Below are 14,274 nucleotides of genomic sequence, written 5' to 3' on the forward strand. Positions count from 1 at the left end.
GTCAAGGGAAATCAAGTATGCTGTTTTTATTTTTTTCTTTTTGCAGCAAGCAGAAGTGTTGAAATTGATTTAATTGACCTTGAAGCTGTGCTCTTGAGTACTGGTCGTTTTCATGATGGATGTTAAGAATGAGAGTTGCTGGTGATGGTGTTTTCTGAAACATATTTTTCAAGTAAAAGTAAAATGATAAAATTAAGGATCATTCCTGATGGATTTTTTTTGTATTTAAAAAAACAAAAAAATAAGATTATTTTTAGTTTGTAATTTTGAATAATCTAGGTTACTGTTTTTGTTTTCTTATTTTTGCATAAGATTCAGAAACGCTTTTCAGATATTCAGAAAATGGCTGTATGTTTGAATTTTGAGTCCAGTGCCTTTAAAAATGATAAAATGCTGAGAGCCTTTTGTACGCATTGAGAGCAGAGCGCCCACAGCCAGGTGCAGTGATTTGCTGCTGTTTAATTTGGATCTGGGATCACTGCAGTGGCCAGCCAGCAGCTCTCACACTGGGGTGTCTGTGGCAAGCCGTCTTTCAGATCGGGACGTTTGAGAAGATTGGTCTGAAATGGCAAGATTTTAGGACCTTTGAGCCCAGCCTGCTTGACGGACGTGCACCTGCCTCCTTCTAGAAGCATCACCGTCAGTTGTCCAGTAACAATGTGTATTATATGTTAGACATCTTCACGGTAACCGCTGCTGACTCGATAATCTCTTTGCACGCTGTCTGGTGTGCTTGGCACATACATCCTATCATTTAATCTAAAGTCAACAGCTTCCCCATGCAGTGGTAACTGTAGTTTCTTGCTTGATGTTGTGGAGAAGGCTGAATTTGGAAGGATATGCAGCGTCCTTGTAGCTGCTTGTAGCTGTACTCTTGTAGCTGCTGAGTAGGGAGCTGGACTGGAGCTGAGTTCCCGGCTCCAAGCCCCACGGGCCTCTGTGATTGATATCTCTGCGAGTGAGATCACAGACTCAGAGTGCCTCCTGACACCCCACCAGGCTGACGGCTAGATGTCACTTGGCCAGAAACTGCCAGAGCCGGAATAGAAATCTGCAGATTACGTAAGCAATGAATCCAGTTGGGATTCATTGGCCATCACTGGCCATCACTGGCCAGTCGAGGAGGCTACAGGGATTGGGGAGTTTTTGTTTCAGTTTTCTTCCCCTGCACGCTCGGTCAAAACACCTGCAGTGACCAAGACCAGATGACACTGAAGGAAGAAACATTGATCAGAAGCTGGGTTTATCTTTGACAAATTGAGATCAGCTCTACTGCTGCCAAGTCGTTTGTTGGCAGCTCTTATTTGGGATGGGCACCCACCCCAGATCCTGTGCAGAGGCGGACGCAGCTCTGGTACCCACTGGGCTCGTGGCAGGGTGGGCTCCTCCGGCGCTGAGCTGAGGACCTGGTCAAGGCAGGGCATGCCCCATTGATGCATCCTCTACTCCTTGGGAGGATGGTTCACAAACTGACTTCTAAAGTAAAAGGATGTTTTAAACATCATTCCCTTCTATCCCAACAATGAAACATTCTATAACTGTGTCTCAGTTATGATTTAAATGAAACAGTGCATTCTTGGAACACAGCAAAAATGTATTCTTTTTGGCTTAAGAAAGCAACACATATTGACACCATCAAAACAGCAAGGTGCAAGCATGGCGTAGGGTTTTAAAGAAATTTGAGAAGTACTAGATAAGATGAGGAATTGGGCACAAGATGTACAATTGTGTTTAAGCTGGGAAAAGCTCTCCAGGGACTTAGTCTTCGGTCCTGTGTTATTTATTGTGTGATGTGAGCTGTCGGAAAATCATAATTTTCTGGGCATTGTTTTATCCTGGGTTCACGTGCGTTTCTCACACACTGGCGGCAGCTGCTGTGTTTGTCCACTCCATGGTGGGTTGTGAGATGCTGTCCGCTGTAGGTGCCCTTTAATTAAAGAGTTCAGACTGCTGTTTGCTCCACCTTTCATTCCTTTTCACAGCTTCCTGAGCTCCTAAAATAACCATTTTGTTCCTTTCAGATTAAAATCAAAACTGCTGTTTTGACTGCCATGATCTTGTCGAGAAGTGGCAAGTATGAACAAATGTATTAGAAGAAGTGTTTGGTAGCTGGAGCACTCTTTGATTAAATATAGGCACCGTGGTATAATCTGCTTCTGTAAAACGGCTCTGTAAGTGAAGCCTGAATTAAAACGCAGCAAGATGGCAGGTCATGAACTAAAACTCAAAGCAAGTAGGTAGGTGTAACTAGTCAAAGAGCAAGCTGATTTCCTTCAGATCAGCGAATTGAAAGGCAATGCCTATGCAATTTGATAAAGTTGTTAGAGCAGAAAGGAATGGAAGGCTCAAAGCTGAGGAAAGTGGAGGCAGAATTTGCACAGCTTGCACTGCAGGAGCCAGTGCTGGAGACTGAGGAAAATCCTTGCCCTCTCCTCACAGCTTCTTCCAGCATTGTGTAGTGGAGGGCATTCCACCCAAGAGTGTGAACACTTAGCAGCTGCAGGCTGCAGGGAGCCCTTTCTAGGGTAAGTTCCCCCGCTTGTTACATGCAAGCACTCCACTGCAGCCATGCCATGGCTAAGGCTTTCAGCAGACTGAAATCTGGAAGTAGAACAGTGTGAAGTTTTTCCCTTCTCTTTTTTTCCCTAGCAACCTCAGCTGTTACTGAATGCATCTTTTGACCTTTTTGTCATAAAAAATCCTTATCCCTATCTGTCTTTCTGTAGTTGAAGAAAAATTCTATTTTAATGTATAGAGGTAATATTTAATGAGTTGAAATTGGTAATTTGGAGGTTATTATAGCAAATGTCCAGAATTTATAGTTCTTTTTCTTTATTAAAAGCTAATGAATACTGCACTATAAAATGATACATTTTTGTGTTTGGTTTATAAGGGCTGTCTGAACTTGACTCTGAGTTTGCTGACTGCTGTAAATAAACACTTAAATTGGGCATTTCATTGATAGTTTTTGCATATAAGCTATTTTGATTTGGATTGGGGTAAAAAAGAAAAGGTAAATGCTCTATAAAGTCTCAAAAAGTTAAAATACTGACCTGAGGATTTGTTTCATCAAAATTGATATTCTTAAATTAAGAAGGTATTCAGTCTAGCTATGATGGTCTTTTCCATTAAAACAACAACAGAAACCTTTTCTCGCCTTAAAGTTCAGAGATGCCCAAACTAACTTTTTGTTGTTGTTGTTTAAGTATGGAGGAGAAAATAGTCAAATGAATTAATGTCAGATAGTAGTCAGAATTCTATTTGGGATTTACCTTTGAGCATCCTAACCTAAAACATGAAAAACCAAGATTGTTTTCTGGTATGTGTATTAAAACTATTTATTGGTTGTTGATGGTTTTAATGTTAAAGTTTGCGTTGGACCTCAAGCACATTTTTCAAAAGTACGCCACCATCCTGTCACTCATCATGTGCAGTGGCTCGCCAGGACATGGTCAAGGTCATGTCTTTTATAGGGCTCCAGAGGGCTGGGTGGTCCTGTTAGAGTTTGCAGGGGGAGATGTACAATTTGAAAAGGTCTCCCGCACCTCCACTGCCAGCGAACCAGGTTTGCGTCTCAGCCGGAACCCACAAAATATTCCATTCCTTAGAAGTGGTTATATTCCCCATGCATCCCCCAAAAGCACTTAAAAGAAATCCAGTTGTGAATTTTAAAATGAATGGAATTTTGGGAAAACAGAAAAACTAGTTAAAACTAATTTAACTTAAACACAACAGTGTGATCAGACTAGAAATTTCGACCTTGTGTGAAAGTGCGGCGTGTTTATCACTGGAACTGAGAAAGGCTGTGCCCGAGGGATAGCCGAAACGCCCCAGGAAGAGGGTTTTAATGCTGGGCTGCTTTTAGCAAATGACCTTTGTGATTCCTAGGGTTGAAAGCCAGCTCTGAACCTTGCAGCACCCGAAGAAGAAGAAACTGTTCTTTTTCTTAGCCGGGCAGCTGTGCTGCTGCGCTGAGGTGCCGGGTGCTGGGTGCCAGGTGCCCGCCATGCAGTGACACCTCCGCGCCGGGTGCCGGGTGCCCGCCATGCAGCGACACCTCCACGCCGGGTGCCCGCCGTGCAGTGACACTTCCGTGCCGGGTGCTGGGTGCCAGGTGCCCGCTGTGCAGTGACACCTCCGCGTCGGGTGCTGGGCGCCGGGTGCTGGGCGCCGGGTGCCCGCCGTGCAGTGACGCCTCCGGTTCTTGCAGTTCCCATTGTGAAGCGGACCTGGGCAGCCGAGGCGGCGCACATCGAGTTCTACAGCGACCATGCCGACAGCTCCATCCCCACCGTGGACCTGGGAGTCCCGAATACAGAGAGAGGTGGGCTCTGGGCTCTTTAGTTATTTAACTTGTTGTTGCAGTGAATGGATGTGGCTCAAAACTCCCCCCTTGCACTACTTTCTCAGTCTGCCATTGGTGATTGTTTCTCACACTCACAGGGGCCTGCTGCCCTCACCGCCCTCTTGTGCTGGCCCTTTGCACTCTCCGTTAAGCGTGAGCCCCCGCGCCCCCCCCAGTCTACCTTCTGTGAGAGGGGAGTCCTTAATTCCTACTGTTCTCCTTACTCCAGATTTCCATTCGGTAAATAGAGCAAACTGAGTTAGAACAAACATGCAAGATTGCATAAATACTTTTTTTTTTTTTTTGCACATGGAGGCATCGGGAATCGAACCCGGTTCCTCTGGCATGGCAAACATAAATACTTTTTAACTTTTGCCTCGTCCCTTCCTCCCTCACCCACAGATGGGGGCCGACTGATTCAGGGCTTTATAGGATTACAAAAGAGCTACCCGTGTTTAGCACATCGTGTGGAAATGATCGAGCATGTGACAGTCACGATGGAACTTACTAATAGATTTTCATGCCTTCTTAATCCATCGTCGTCGTAAAATGGGGTCCCGAGTGCCTTCATCTCCGCACACGGGGCTCCTGCCCAGCTGGGGTTAGCAAGTGACCCAGCCCGCTGCTGAGGTCCCTGCAGCCTGGCAGCCATCCTGGACGCGGGGGTGGCACGGGCTCCCCAGCTCCCGTCCTCGGGAAGCTGAGTCTGCCCCACCTCTCACCGGTACCCCTGAGAGCTCTCGACCACATTCTCTGGGTCTGCAAACTAAGTCCCTGGCATATCCACGCAGGGTCCTATTTTAACTGATGAACTGATGGAAGTACACCCGCTTTTCTCTCCATGTTTAACTAGAATAGTTAAAACCCTTTTGGCTCTCAGTAAATGGAGATGGTGTCTGGCCACCTCATCTTCAGGTTCTCGTTAATTTTTATCCAATGTTCCTGCCTCGTTTTTGCCTCTTTGCTTCCTGGTTCCACAGACTAAAAGATACAAGTCCCAAGCTGATCATCTTGTTCTGTAAATTAAGTTATGTTGATTATCTTACGTTAGAGTCACCCATAATTCCTGGATTAATAAAAACAATGCCTGGAGTCAGGGGCATTGCTCTGCAGTTACCAGTTCTTCCGGCGGGGTTAGACGCATTTCAGAATCTCTTGTGGTCTTTTTGGAAAAATTGTTTTAGATCGAATTTTCTCTTCCTTCTTTTCTTTGGATTTGCTTTTTATACTTCAATTTTGGTCAACTCTAGTAATCATTTATTTAATCTTGCATTCCTGATTCTATTTCTTCATTTATAATGAACTTTATTCCAAAAAAGAATTGGAAATGACTTTCAAAATTATATGCCGCCATGGTGAAAGACACATGAAGAGATCAAGAATGGAGAAAATAGAGATCAAATTTATTATTAATTAATGTGATTTTGTTTTCTCCTCTGTCACCAAATAGTCAGTTGGAATGAGAGGCATGTTCCCATTTATCGACTTGGGTGCTTTCCTGGGTATTTTATTGTTATTGGGGTCCTGGCATCACCATGAGTGTAGGGTCATTTATCTGTCATTTCCCAGCCAGAGCCCTGGGGCGGCGTCAGGTCCCGCCAGCTCTGTGTCTTTGTGGGTATCTGAGCACGTGACGGAGCCGCTGGTGCTGTAGGAGCTCCGTAGCTGTGTGCAGAAGGAATGGATGGAGATATGGTCTCCCCATCTGCACCCTGAGGTGCCTACCTGAGGTTTTGGGGCTCAGGGTTTTACCGGTTCCTTTGGGGCAGGTGGAGTAAGGAACAGGCCAGGCTCCCGTGGTGGCCAGGGCCTTTCGGTTTCCCTGGAGTCGGCAGCTAGTCCACCCGGGCCTCCAAGGTCAGCCGGGGGGCTCTGGGCGAGTCCCCCCTCACTTGGCTCCGGGCCCTCCTGTGCGGGTGGGAAATGGCTCAGGTTTTGTGACCTCTAACACTCCTAGTGGCTCACTGTGTGTCTGTGCAGGTTAGAAAAGGTGAGTTTTTGAAAGTTAAACTATTACGGTACGTGTTGTCATTTGAGCTCTTACGTCTAACACTTTAAAACTCAAAACATGTTTCAAAAGGGATTGTCTATGTTTAAGGAAAATGATACATCATAAGTTTTCATCTCGCCTTTCCCAGGTCACTGTGGGAAGACGTTTGCCATCTTGGAAAGATTTCTGAACCGTGGCAGTGACAGGATAGCGTGGCTGGTGGTCGTGGATGACGACACATTAATAAGGTAAGGCCCTCTCACCTGCGGAGCTTCCCCGCCACCTGCCTTCCTGCTCACAGGCCTTGAGGGTGCCCCTGCCCCTGGCCACGGGGTGGAGTGGGGTGTGGGTGGGAGCAACCAGGCCAGATTAACCCCCTCCCAAAACAACCGCGAACAGAAAGAACATGGGAAATGAAAGTTCTCAGCCCTCTGGACATTAGGCAAGAAAGGACAGAGGCCTCTGGAAGGGTGGAAGGCAAATAAGGTGGGCCCCAGGACGGGCTCATGGCCTCAAGAATTTCCCAGCCCTGGCTCCAAGGAGGGAGCCTGGGAGAACTGGAGGACTTCCCGAGGGGAGAAGACGAAGCTGAGAGTTTGGGGGTACCAAGGCCGCTGGAGTTTGCAGGACAGAGTCTGGAGAGGAGAGTGAGGGAGAGCACACGCAGGTCTGAGGAGGCCCCTTACGTGCTCAGCAGAGGCCTTGGTGGGTGGTGAACACCCAGGCAGGGCTGGGACAGAGCCCGTCCCATCCCCGCGGGCAGCTGGGAAGCCCCCTGCTTCTGGGGCATTTGGGGAGCACGTGGGGGGTCGTCCTCAGGACTGGGAAGAGTGAGCCCAAGACTGCACTGCTTTGGTCCTGCTGAGCAGGTCTCAAAAGCAACCCCCAAAGGCCCAAACCAAGGACCTGCATCTGAGAGCAAAGCTCAGAAGATTTTAGAAATAGAAAAATATCCAGCACCCAAAACAAGCATTCATGTCTAGGATCAAATCAAAAGTCATCAGGCATGCAAAGCAGCAGGGAGATTTTTAATTCTTCTGAGTAAATATCTATCATTTATTATAAATATAAACATTTATTTTTATAAATATTATTTATTTTCATGAGAAGAAATTCAGTCCATTCAAATTGTCGCAGGAGTTTACAGTGTTAGAATTAGCAGTTACTAAACTGTTATTATTGAACAATTATTATAACTGAATTCAAAATGTTAAGGGGAGATGTAGAAGGTATAACAAAGACTGAAGTAAAACTTCCAGAGATGAAAACTACATCTAAGGTAAAAACGGTAGATGAGATTACCAGCAGATGGGACGTTGCAGACGAAAAGATCAGTGAAATTTAAGACATTGCAATAGTAATCGTCCTAAATTAAACACAAAGATAGATGAGAAGGTAAAGAAAAATGAACAGAACATCTCTGAATTGTGGGACAATTTCAGTTGGCCTTGGATATAGTCCCCAGAAGGGCAGAGTGACATAAAAATATCTGAAGACATAAGGGCCAGAACTTTTCCGCATTGCTCTACTGTGAACCCACAGACCAAGAAGCTCGACAGACATAACTGGAAGCAGCAGAACGAAAATGCAAAACATAGCCACCTCCTGGGATAAACCCATCTTCATCTCTTGTGCGCCAGTGATTGCATCTGTCACGGTGTCACGCGTCATCGAGCCGCCCCACAGCCGCCCCACCTGAAAGTTCTGTCAAATGTTCGCTTAGGTTTTTTTTCCATATCCCCTGACATTTGTATTTAACTGCTTCACATCTTGAATGGGTTTTTAAATTTGAGCCTTGTCACCTTTTCCTTTCAAGATGATGGCATCATTTTTGTCACTAGCAGCTTTCCGACTTTTCCTAAATTGTGCAGCTGAATAACTTCAAGATTAACGTCGTCTTCTCCATGAATAACATGAGTCTTAAATTCATCTTTCTGTTGTCAGGGACATCTGGAGTTTTGAGTGCTACAGCCTGGAGATCAAAAGGCATTTGGAGACAGGAAAAAAATAACTTGAATAAAAAATTCAAACACTGAAAAAAAACAAAAAAAAAGACATGAACAAAAAAAGAGAAGAAATGAAACTGGAATTTATTGGATTCAGGAATAGACGAAAAAGGTGAAATCATATGTGAGCCTGAGGCTAAATCACAGAACACCCAAGAGTAAACAAATTCAAATGAAAATTTAATAAGGGGATGGAAAAAATTAGGAAGGCAACCAAGAAAATGAAAATGGGATAAAGAAGTTAAAAGGGCCATGAATAAAGTAGTTGAAATAGAGGAGGTAAAGAAGTTCAAGTATAACTGGTGTCTCTGATAAAATCCCTGATGGAAAAAACCCCCCAAAGAACAGAAATACTATTTAAATGATCAGAAATAAAAAATTATCTTAATTTACATAATGAAAGTACCCACTGGCTACCACGGAAAACTGAGCTAGAATCATCAATTCCTGTACATGTTAGCAGAACTATTTGAATTTATTGTTATTATTATTTTGCATGGGCAGGCACCAGGAATCGAACTCAGGTCTCCGGCATGGCAGGTGAGAACTCTGCCTGCTGAGCCACTGTCGCCCGCCCCAGAACTATTTGAGTGTAAAGATTTAAGAAAAAAAAATGTTCTAACTCTTCAGGCAGAAAGGTGAAATAACTTAAAAAGCAAGAGAATTAGACTGACATTGGGCTTCTCAGTAATAACTTAAAAAGTGGAGGAGCAATTTTCGAGAAACTCAAGCAAAGAAATTGTGAATTAAGGATTTCATGTGCAGCCAGGCTTCTCTCAAGTATCAAGGTTATGGAAGAACAGCTTTGAGTGCCTAGCAACTTAGGGAGTCGCGTCCACGTGTTCCATCCTGAGAAATTTATTAAGGAAAGAACTTTATGCAGTCAAGAGAGATGACTCAGGAAATTGGGGTCAAAGGTCTGGCGGGAAGCATTCCCTGTATTTTATTGTAAAACTAAAACAGGGGTAGAGACAGGGGAGAAGAATAATATGTAAATGTTACATGTATTAGTTAGGGTTCTCTAGAGAAACAGAATCAACAGGGAACACTTGCAAATATAAAATTTATGAAAGTGTCTCACGTGACCGTAGAAACGCAGAGTCCAAAATCCACAGGGCAGGCTGCGAAGCCGATGACTCCGATAGAGGGTCTGGACGAACTCCACAGGAGAGGCTCACCAGCCAAAGCAGGAATGCAAACTGTCTCCTCTGAGTCCTCCTTAAAAGGCTTCCCATGATTGGATTTAGCATCACTAATTGCAGAAGACACTCCCCTTTGGCTGATTACAAATGGAATCAGCTGTGGATGTAGCTGACGTGATCATGACCTAATCCTATGAAATGTCCTCATTGCAACAGACAGGCCGGCGCTTGCCCAATCAGATGAACAGGTACCACAACTTGGCCAAGTTGACACCTGTCCCTAACCATGACAGTCCACCCCTTGTCAACTTGGCACCTATATATATATATCACCTTAGACCATACTTAATTTCCAAATGAAAACAAATAAGCACACATTTTTTTCTTTTACCTGACAATACTCAACTGTCCTGCATATAACTGGAAACACATTAAATCTCTCCATAATAGGGTGCAAATCCTTGGGGGCAACATTCATTCTTAAACTTGATATCTTACAACTTAAATAGTATAACATGAACAAAACAGCATTACAGTCCTCGTTTCTGTAACTGATCACGTGGTCGAAGTTCATATTTATCACTACCTTCTTCCACTACCCATTCCATGTTCCCTTTCCCCTCAGCAAGCACTTCAGCTGGCTGTGGTTCTTTTCCTGGTGGGGTGACCCAAACCTTCATTCCTGAAGTCTCAGAGCCATTAGTGGTCCTGCCTGGATTGTGTTGTTGCAGTTTTCCATTGATTTTGATCACAGGGCATGGTAGTACTAATAGACGCCCCAGGGGATCTCCTATATTCCAAGAAAACTCTTCTTTACCTCCATTATGTAGTTGCAGTCCTACTTCCTTCTGATAGTCAGGGTCAATTACCCCAGACAATAATGTAATCCCCTTCTTGGTGTGTTGATCCAGAGGCATAAGTAGCCCAAAGTGGCCAGGTGGCAATTTTAACTTCCAGTTCAGTGGTATCACTGTTGTTTCTCCTGGAGAAAGCACACCCCGCTTTGGAACTAAAACCTGTAGACCAGCAGAACTCAGGGTAGCAGGGACAGGAAGCAAAAATTTTCCTAGTGGATCACTAGGAGTAATAGTGAGTGGCACCACACCCATTTCCACCCCTTGGTTCCTGGACCCATGGATCCTGGCTATGGGAGAAACAGCACCATACAGCGGACGCTGATTCAGAGCATACACAGCTTCCTGGAGAACATTACCCCAGCCTTTCAAGTTTTTGCCACCTAGTTGGCACCGTAATTGAGTTTTCAAAAGGCCGTTCCACCGTTCTATCAATCCAGCTGCTTCTGGATGATGGGGAACATGGTAAAACCAGAGAATTCCATGAGCATGTGCCCATTCCCGCACTTCATTTGCTGTGAAGTGTGTTCCTTGATCTGAAGCAATGCTATGTGGAATACCATGACAATGGATAAGGCATTCTGTAAGCCCACGGATAGTAGTTTTGGCAGAAGCATTGCGTGCAGGGAAAGCAAACCCATATCCAGAGTATGTGTCTATTCCAGTTAGAACAAATCGCTGCCCCTTCCATGAAGGGGGTGGTCCAATGTAATCAACCTGCCACCATGTAGCTGGCTGGTCACCTCGGGGAATGGTGCCATATCGGGGGCTGAGTGTGGGTCTCTGCTGCTGGCAGATTGGGCACTCAGCAGTGGCTGTAGCCAGGTCAGCCTTGGTGAGTGGAAGTCCATGTTGCTGAGCCCATGCATAACCTCCATCCCTACCACCATGACCACTTTGTTCATGAGCCCATTGGGCAATAACAGGAGTTGCTGGGGAAAGAGGCTGACTGGTATCCATAGAACGGGTCATCTTATCCACTTGATTATTAAAATCTTCCTCTGCTGAAGTCACCCTCTGGTGTGCATTCACATGGGACACAAATATCTTCAGGTTTTCTGCCCACTCAGAAAGGTCTATCCACATACTTCTTCCCCAGACCTCTTTGTCACCAATTTTCCAATTATGGTCTTTCCAAGTCCCTGACCATCCAGCCAAACCATTAGCAACAGCCCATGAGTCAGTATACAAATGCACCTCTGGCCAGTTTTCCTTCCAAGCAAAATGAACAACCAGGTGCACTGCTCGAAGTTCTGCCCACTGGGAGGATTTCCCCTCACCACTGTCCTTCAAGGACACCCCAGAAAGGGGTTGTAATGCTGCAGCTGTCCACTTTCGGGTGGTACCTGCATATCGTGCTGAACCATCTGTAAACCAGGCCTGAGTTTTCTCTTCCTCAGTCAATTCACTGTAAGGAACACCCCAAGAGGCCATAGCTCTGGTCTGGGAAAGAGAAGGTAATGTGGCAGCAGGAGTGGAAACCATGGGCATTTGTGCCACTTCTTCATGTAACTTACTTGTGCCTTCAGGACCTGCTCTGGCTCTATCTCGTATATACCATTTCCACTTTATAATAGAGTGCTGCTGTGCACGCCCAACTTTATGGCTTGGTGGGTCAGACAACACCCAACTCATGATAGGCAACTCAGGTCTCATGGTAACTTGGTGGCCCATGGTTAAGCGTTCAGTCTCTACTAAGGCCCAGTAGCAGGCCAAAAGCTGTTTCTCAAAAGGAGAGTAGTTGTCTGCAGCAGATGGTAAGGCTTTGCTCCAAAATCCTAAGGGTCTGCGTTGTGATTCTCCTATAGGGGCCTGCCAAAGGCTCCAGACAGCATCTCTATTTGCCACTGACACTTCCAGCACCATTGGATGTGCTGGATCATACGGCCCAAATGGCAGAGCAGCTTGCACAGCAGCCTGGACCTGTCGCAGAGCCTCCTCTTGTTCAGGTCCCCACTCAAAATTAGCAGCTTTTCTGGTCACTCGATAAATGGGCCGGAGTAGCACACCCAAATGAGGAATATGTTGTCGCCAAAATCCAAAAAGACCAACTAGGCGTTGTGCCTCTTTTTTGGATGTGGGAGGGGCCAGATGCAGCAATTTATCCTTCACCTTAGAAGGGATATCTCGACATGCCCCACACCACTGGACACCTAAAAATTTTACTGAGGTGGAAGGCCCCTGTATTTTTGTTGGATTTATCTCCCATCCTCTGACACGCAAATGCCTTACCAGTAAATCTAGAGTAGTTGCTACTTCTTGCTCACTAGGTCCAATCAACATGATATCATCAATATAATGGACCAGTGTGATGTCTTGTGGGAGGGAGAAACGATCAAGGTCTCTGTGAACAAGATTATGACATAGGGCTGGAGAGTTGATATACCCCTGAGGTAGGACAGTGAAAGTATATTGCTGACCTTGCCAGCTGAAAGCAAACTGTTTCTGGTGGTCCTTACTAATAGCTATTGAGAAAAAAGCATTTGCCAGATCAATAGCTGCATACCAGGTACCAGGGGATGTATTGATTTGCTCAAGCAATGATACTACATCTGGAACAGCAGCTGCAATTGGAGTTACCACCTGGTTGAGTTTACGATAATCCACTGTCATTCTCCAAGACCCATCTGTTTTCCGCACAGGCCAAATAGGAGAGTTGAACGGGGATGTGGTGGGAATCACCACCCCTGCATCTTTCAAGTCCTTAAGAGTGGCAGTAATCTCTGCAATCCCTCCAGGAATATGGTATTGCTTTTGATTTACTATTTTGCTTGGTAGGGGCAGTTCTAGTGGCTTCCACTTGGCCTTTCCCACCATAATAGCCCTCACTGCACGAGTTAGAGAACCAACGTGAGGATTCTGCCAGTTGCTCAGTATGTCTATGCCAATTATACATTCCGGAACTGGGGAAATAACTACAGGATGGGTCCGGGGGCCCACTGGACCCACTGTGAGATGGACCTGAGCTAAAACTCCATTGATCACCTGGCCTCCATAAGCCCCCACTCTGACTGGTGGTCCAGAGTGACGTTTTGGGTCCCCTGGAATTAATGTCACTTCTGAACCACTGTCTAATAATCCCCGAAATATCTGATCATTTCCTTTTCCCCAATGCACAGTTACCCTGGTAAAAGGCCGTCGGTCTCCTTGGGGAAGACTTAGAGGAAGGTTAACAGTATAAATTTGTGGCAGTGTAACAGGTTTCTCCCCCATAGGGACCTGGCCTCCCCTTCATTCAAGGGGCTCAGGGTCTGTAAACTGTTTCAAGTCTGGAAATTGGTTAAGGGGCCGTGACTCTGTGTTTTTGTAATTCAGGTTAGACTTCTGTTCCCTTGACCTAGAACTCTTTTGTTTATACAGCTCCAACAAGAATTTAGTAGACTGCCCTTCTATTGTATTTCTAGGCACCCCATGATTTACTAGCCAATGCCACAAATCTCTGCGTGTCATATAATTTTGATGCCTCCTTTGAGTTTGTTGTCTATTATAATACCCGCGTCTTTGGTGATTAAGTGCTGCCACCTGGCTTCTGCCAACTCGGGATCCTGTCATCCCCATTGTGTTTAAGGATTCCAGCTCAGTGACAGCAGTTCCTACAGTAATATCTGACCTACAGAGAAGTGCAACCACAGAGCTCTTGAGGGATGATGGTGCTAGTCTCACAAACTTATTTCTCACTGTTCTGGTAAAAGGTGCATCTTCTGGACATTCCTGGGGTGTAAGAGCAGGCTTTGCATGATAAATCCACTCTAACATCCCAATCTCTCTAAGCCTCTGGATCCCCTCATCTACATTATACCAGGGCAGTTCTGGCATTTCAACCTCAGGTAATGTTGGCCACCTTTTGATCCATGTTTCAACCAACCACCCAAACAAGCTGTTAACACCTTTTCTAACTGCTCTAGCTATAACATTGAATGCAGAATCTCTGCTTAGT

The 14,274-nt window shown here is 45.4% G+C and overlaps 1 protein-coding gene across 3 annotated transcripts in view; it reads left to right on the forward strand.

Moving 5' to 3' along the window:
- B3GLCT (beta 3-glucosyltransferase) overlaps positions 1-14,274 on the forward strand; it is a 110,641-nt gene that overhangs the window by 69,921 nt on the left and 26,446 nt on the right. For all 3 annotated transcript variants that reach the window (XM_077158975.1, XM_077158976.1, XM_077158977.1), the window contains exons 11-12: positions 4,211-4,324; positions 6,484-6,583. In XM_077158975.1, the coding sequence (XP_077015090.1) occupies positions 4,211-4,324; positions 6,484-6,583 (214 nt within the window). The remainder of the gene's footprint in view (positions 1-4,210; positions 4,325-6,483; positions 6,584-14,274) is intronic.

Source organism: Tamandua tetradactyla, chromosome 4 (assembly GCF_023851605.1).
Source record: "Tamandua tetradactyla isolate mTamTet1 chromosome 4, mTamTet1.pri, whole genome shotgun sequence".
In the NCBI taxonomy this organism is placed as follows: domain Eukaryota; kingdom Metazoa; phylum Chordata; class Mammalia; order Pilosa; family Myrmecophagidae; genus Tamandua; species Tamandua tetradactyla.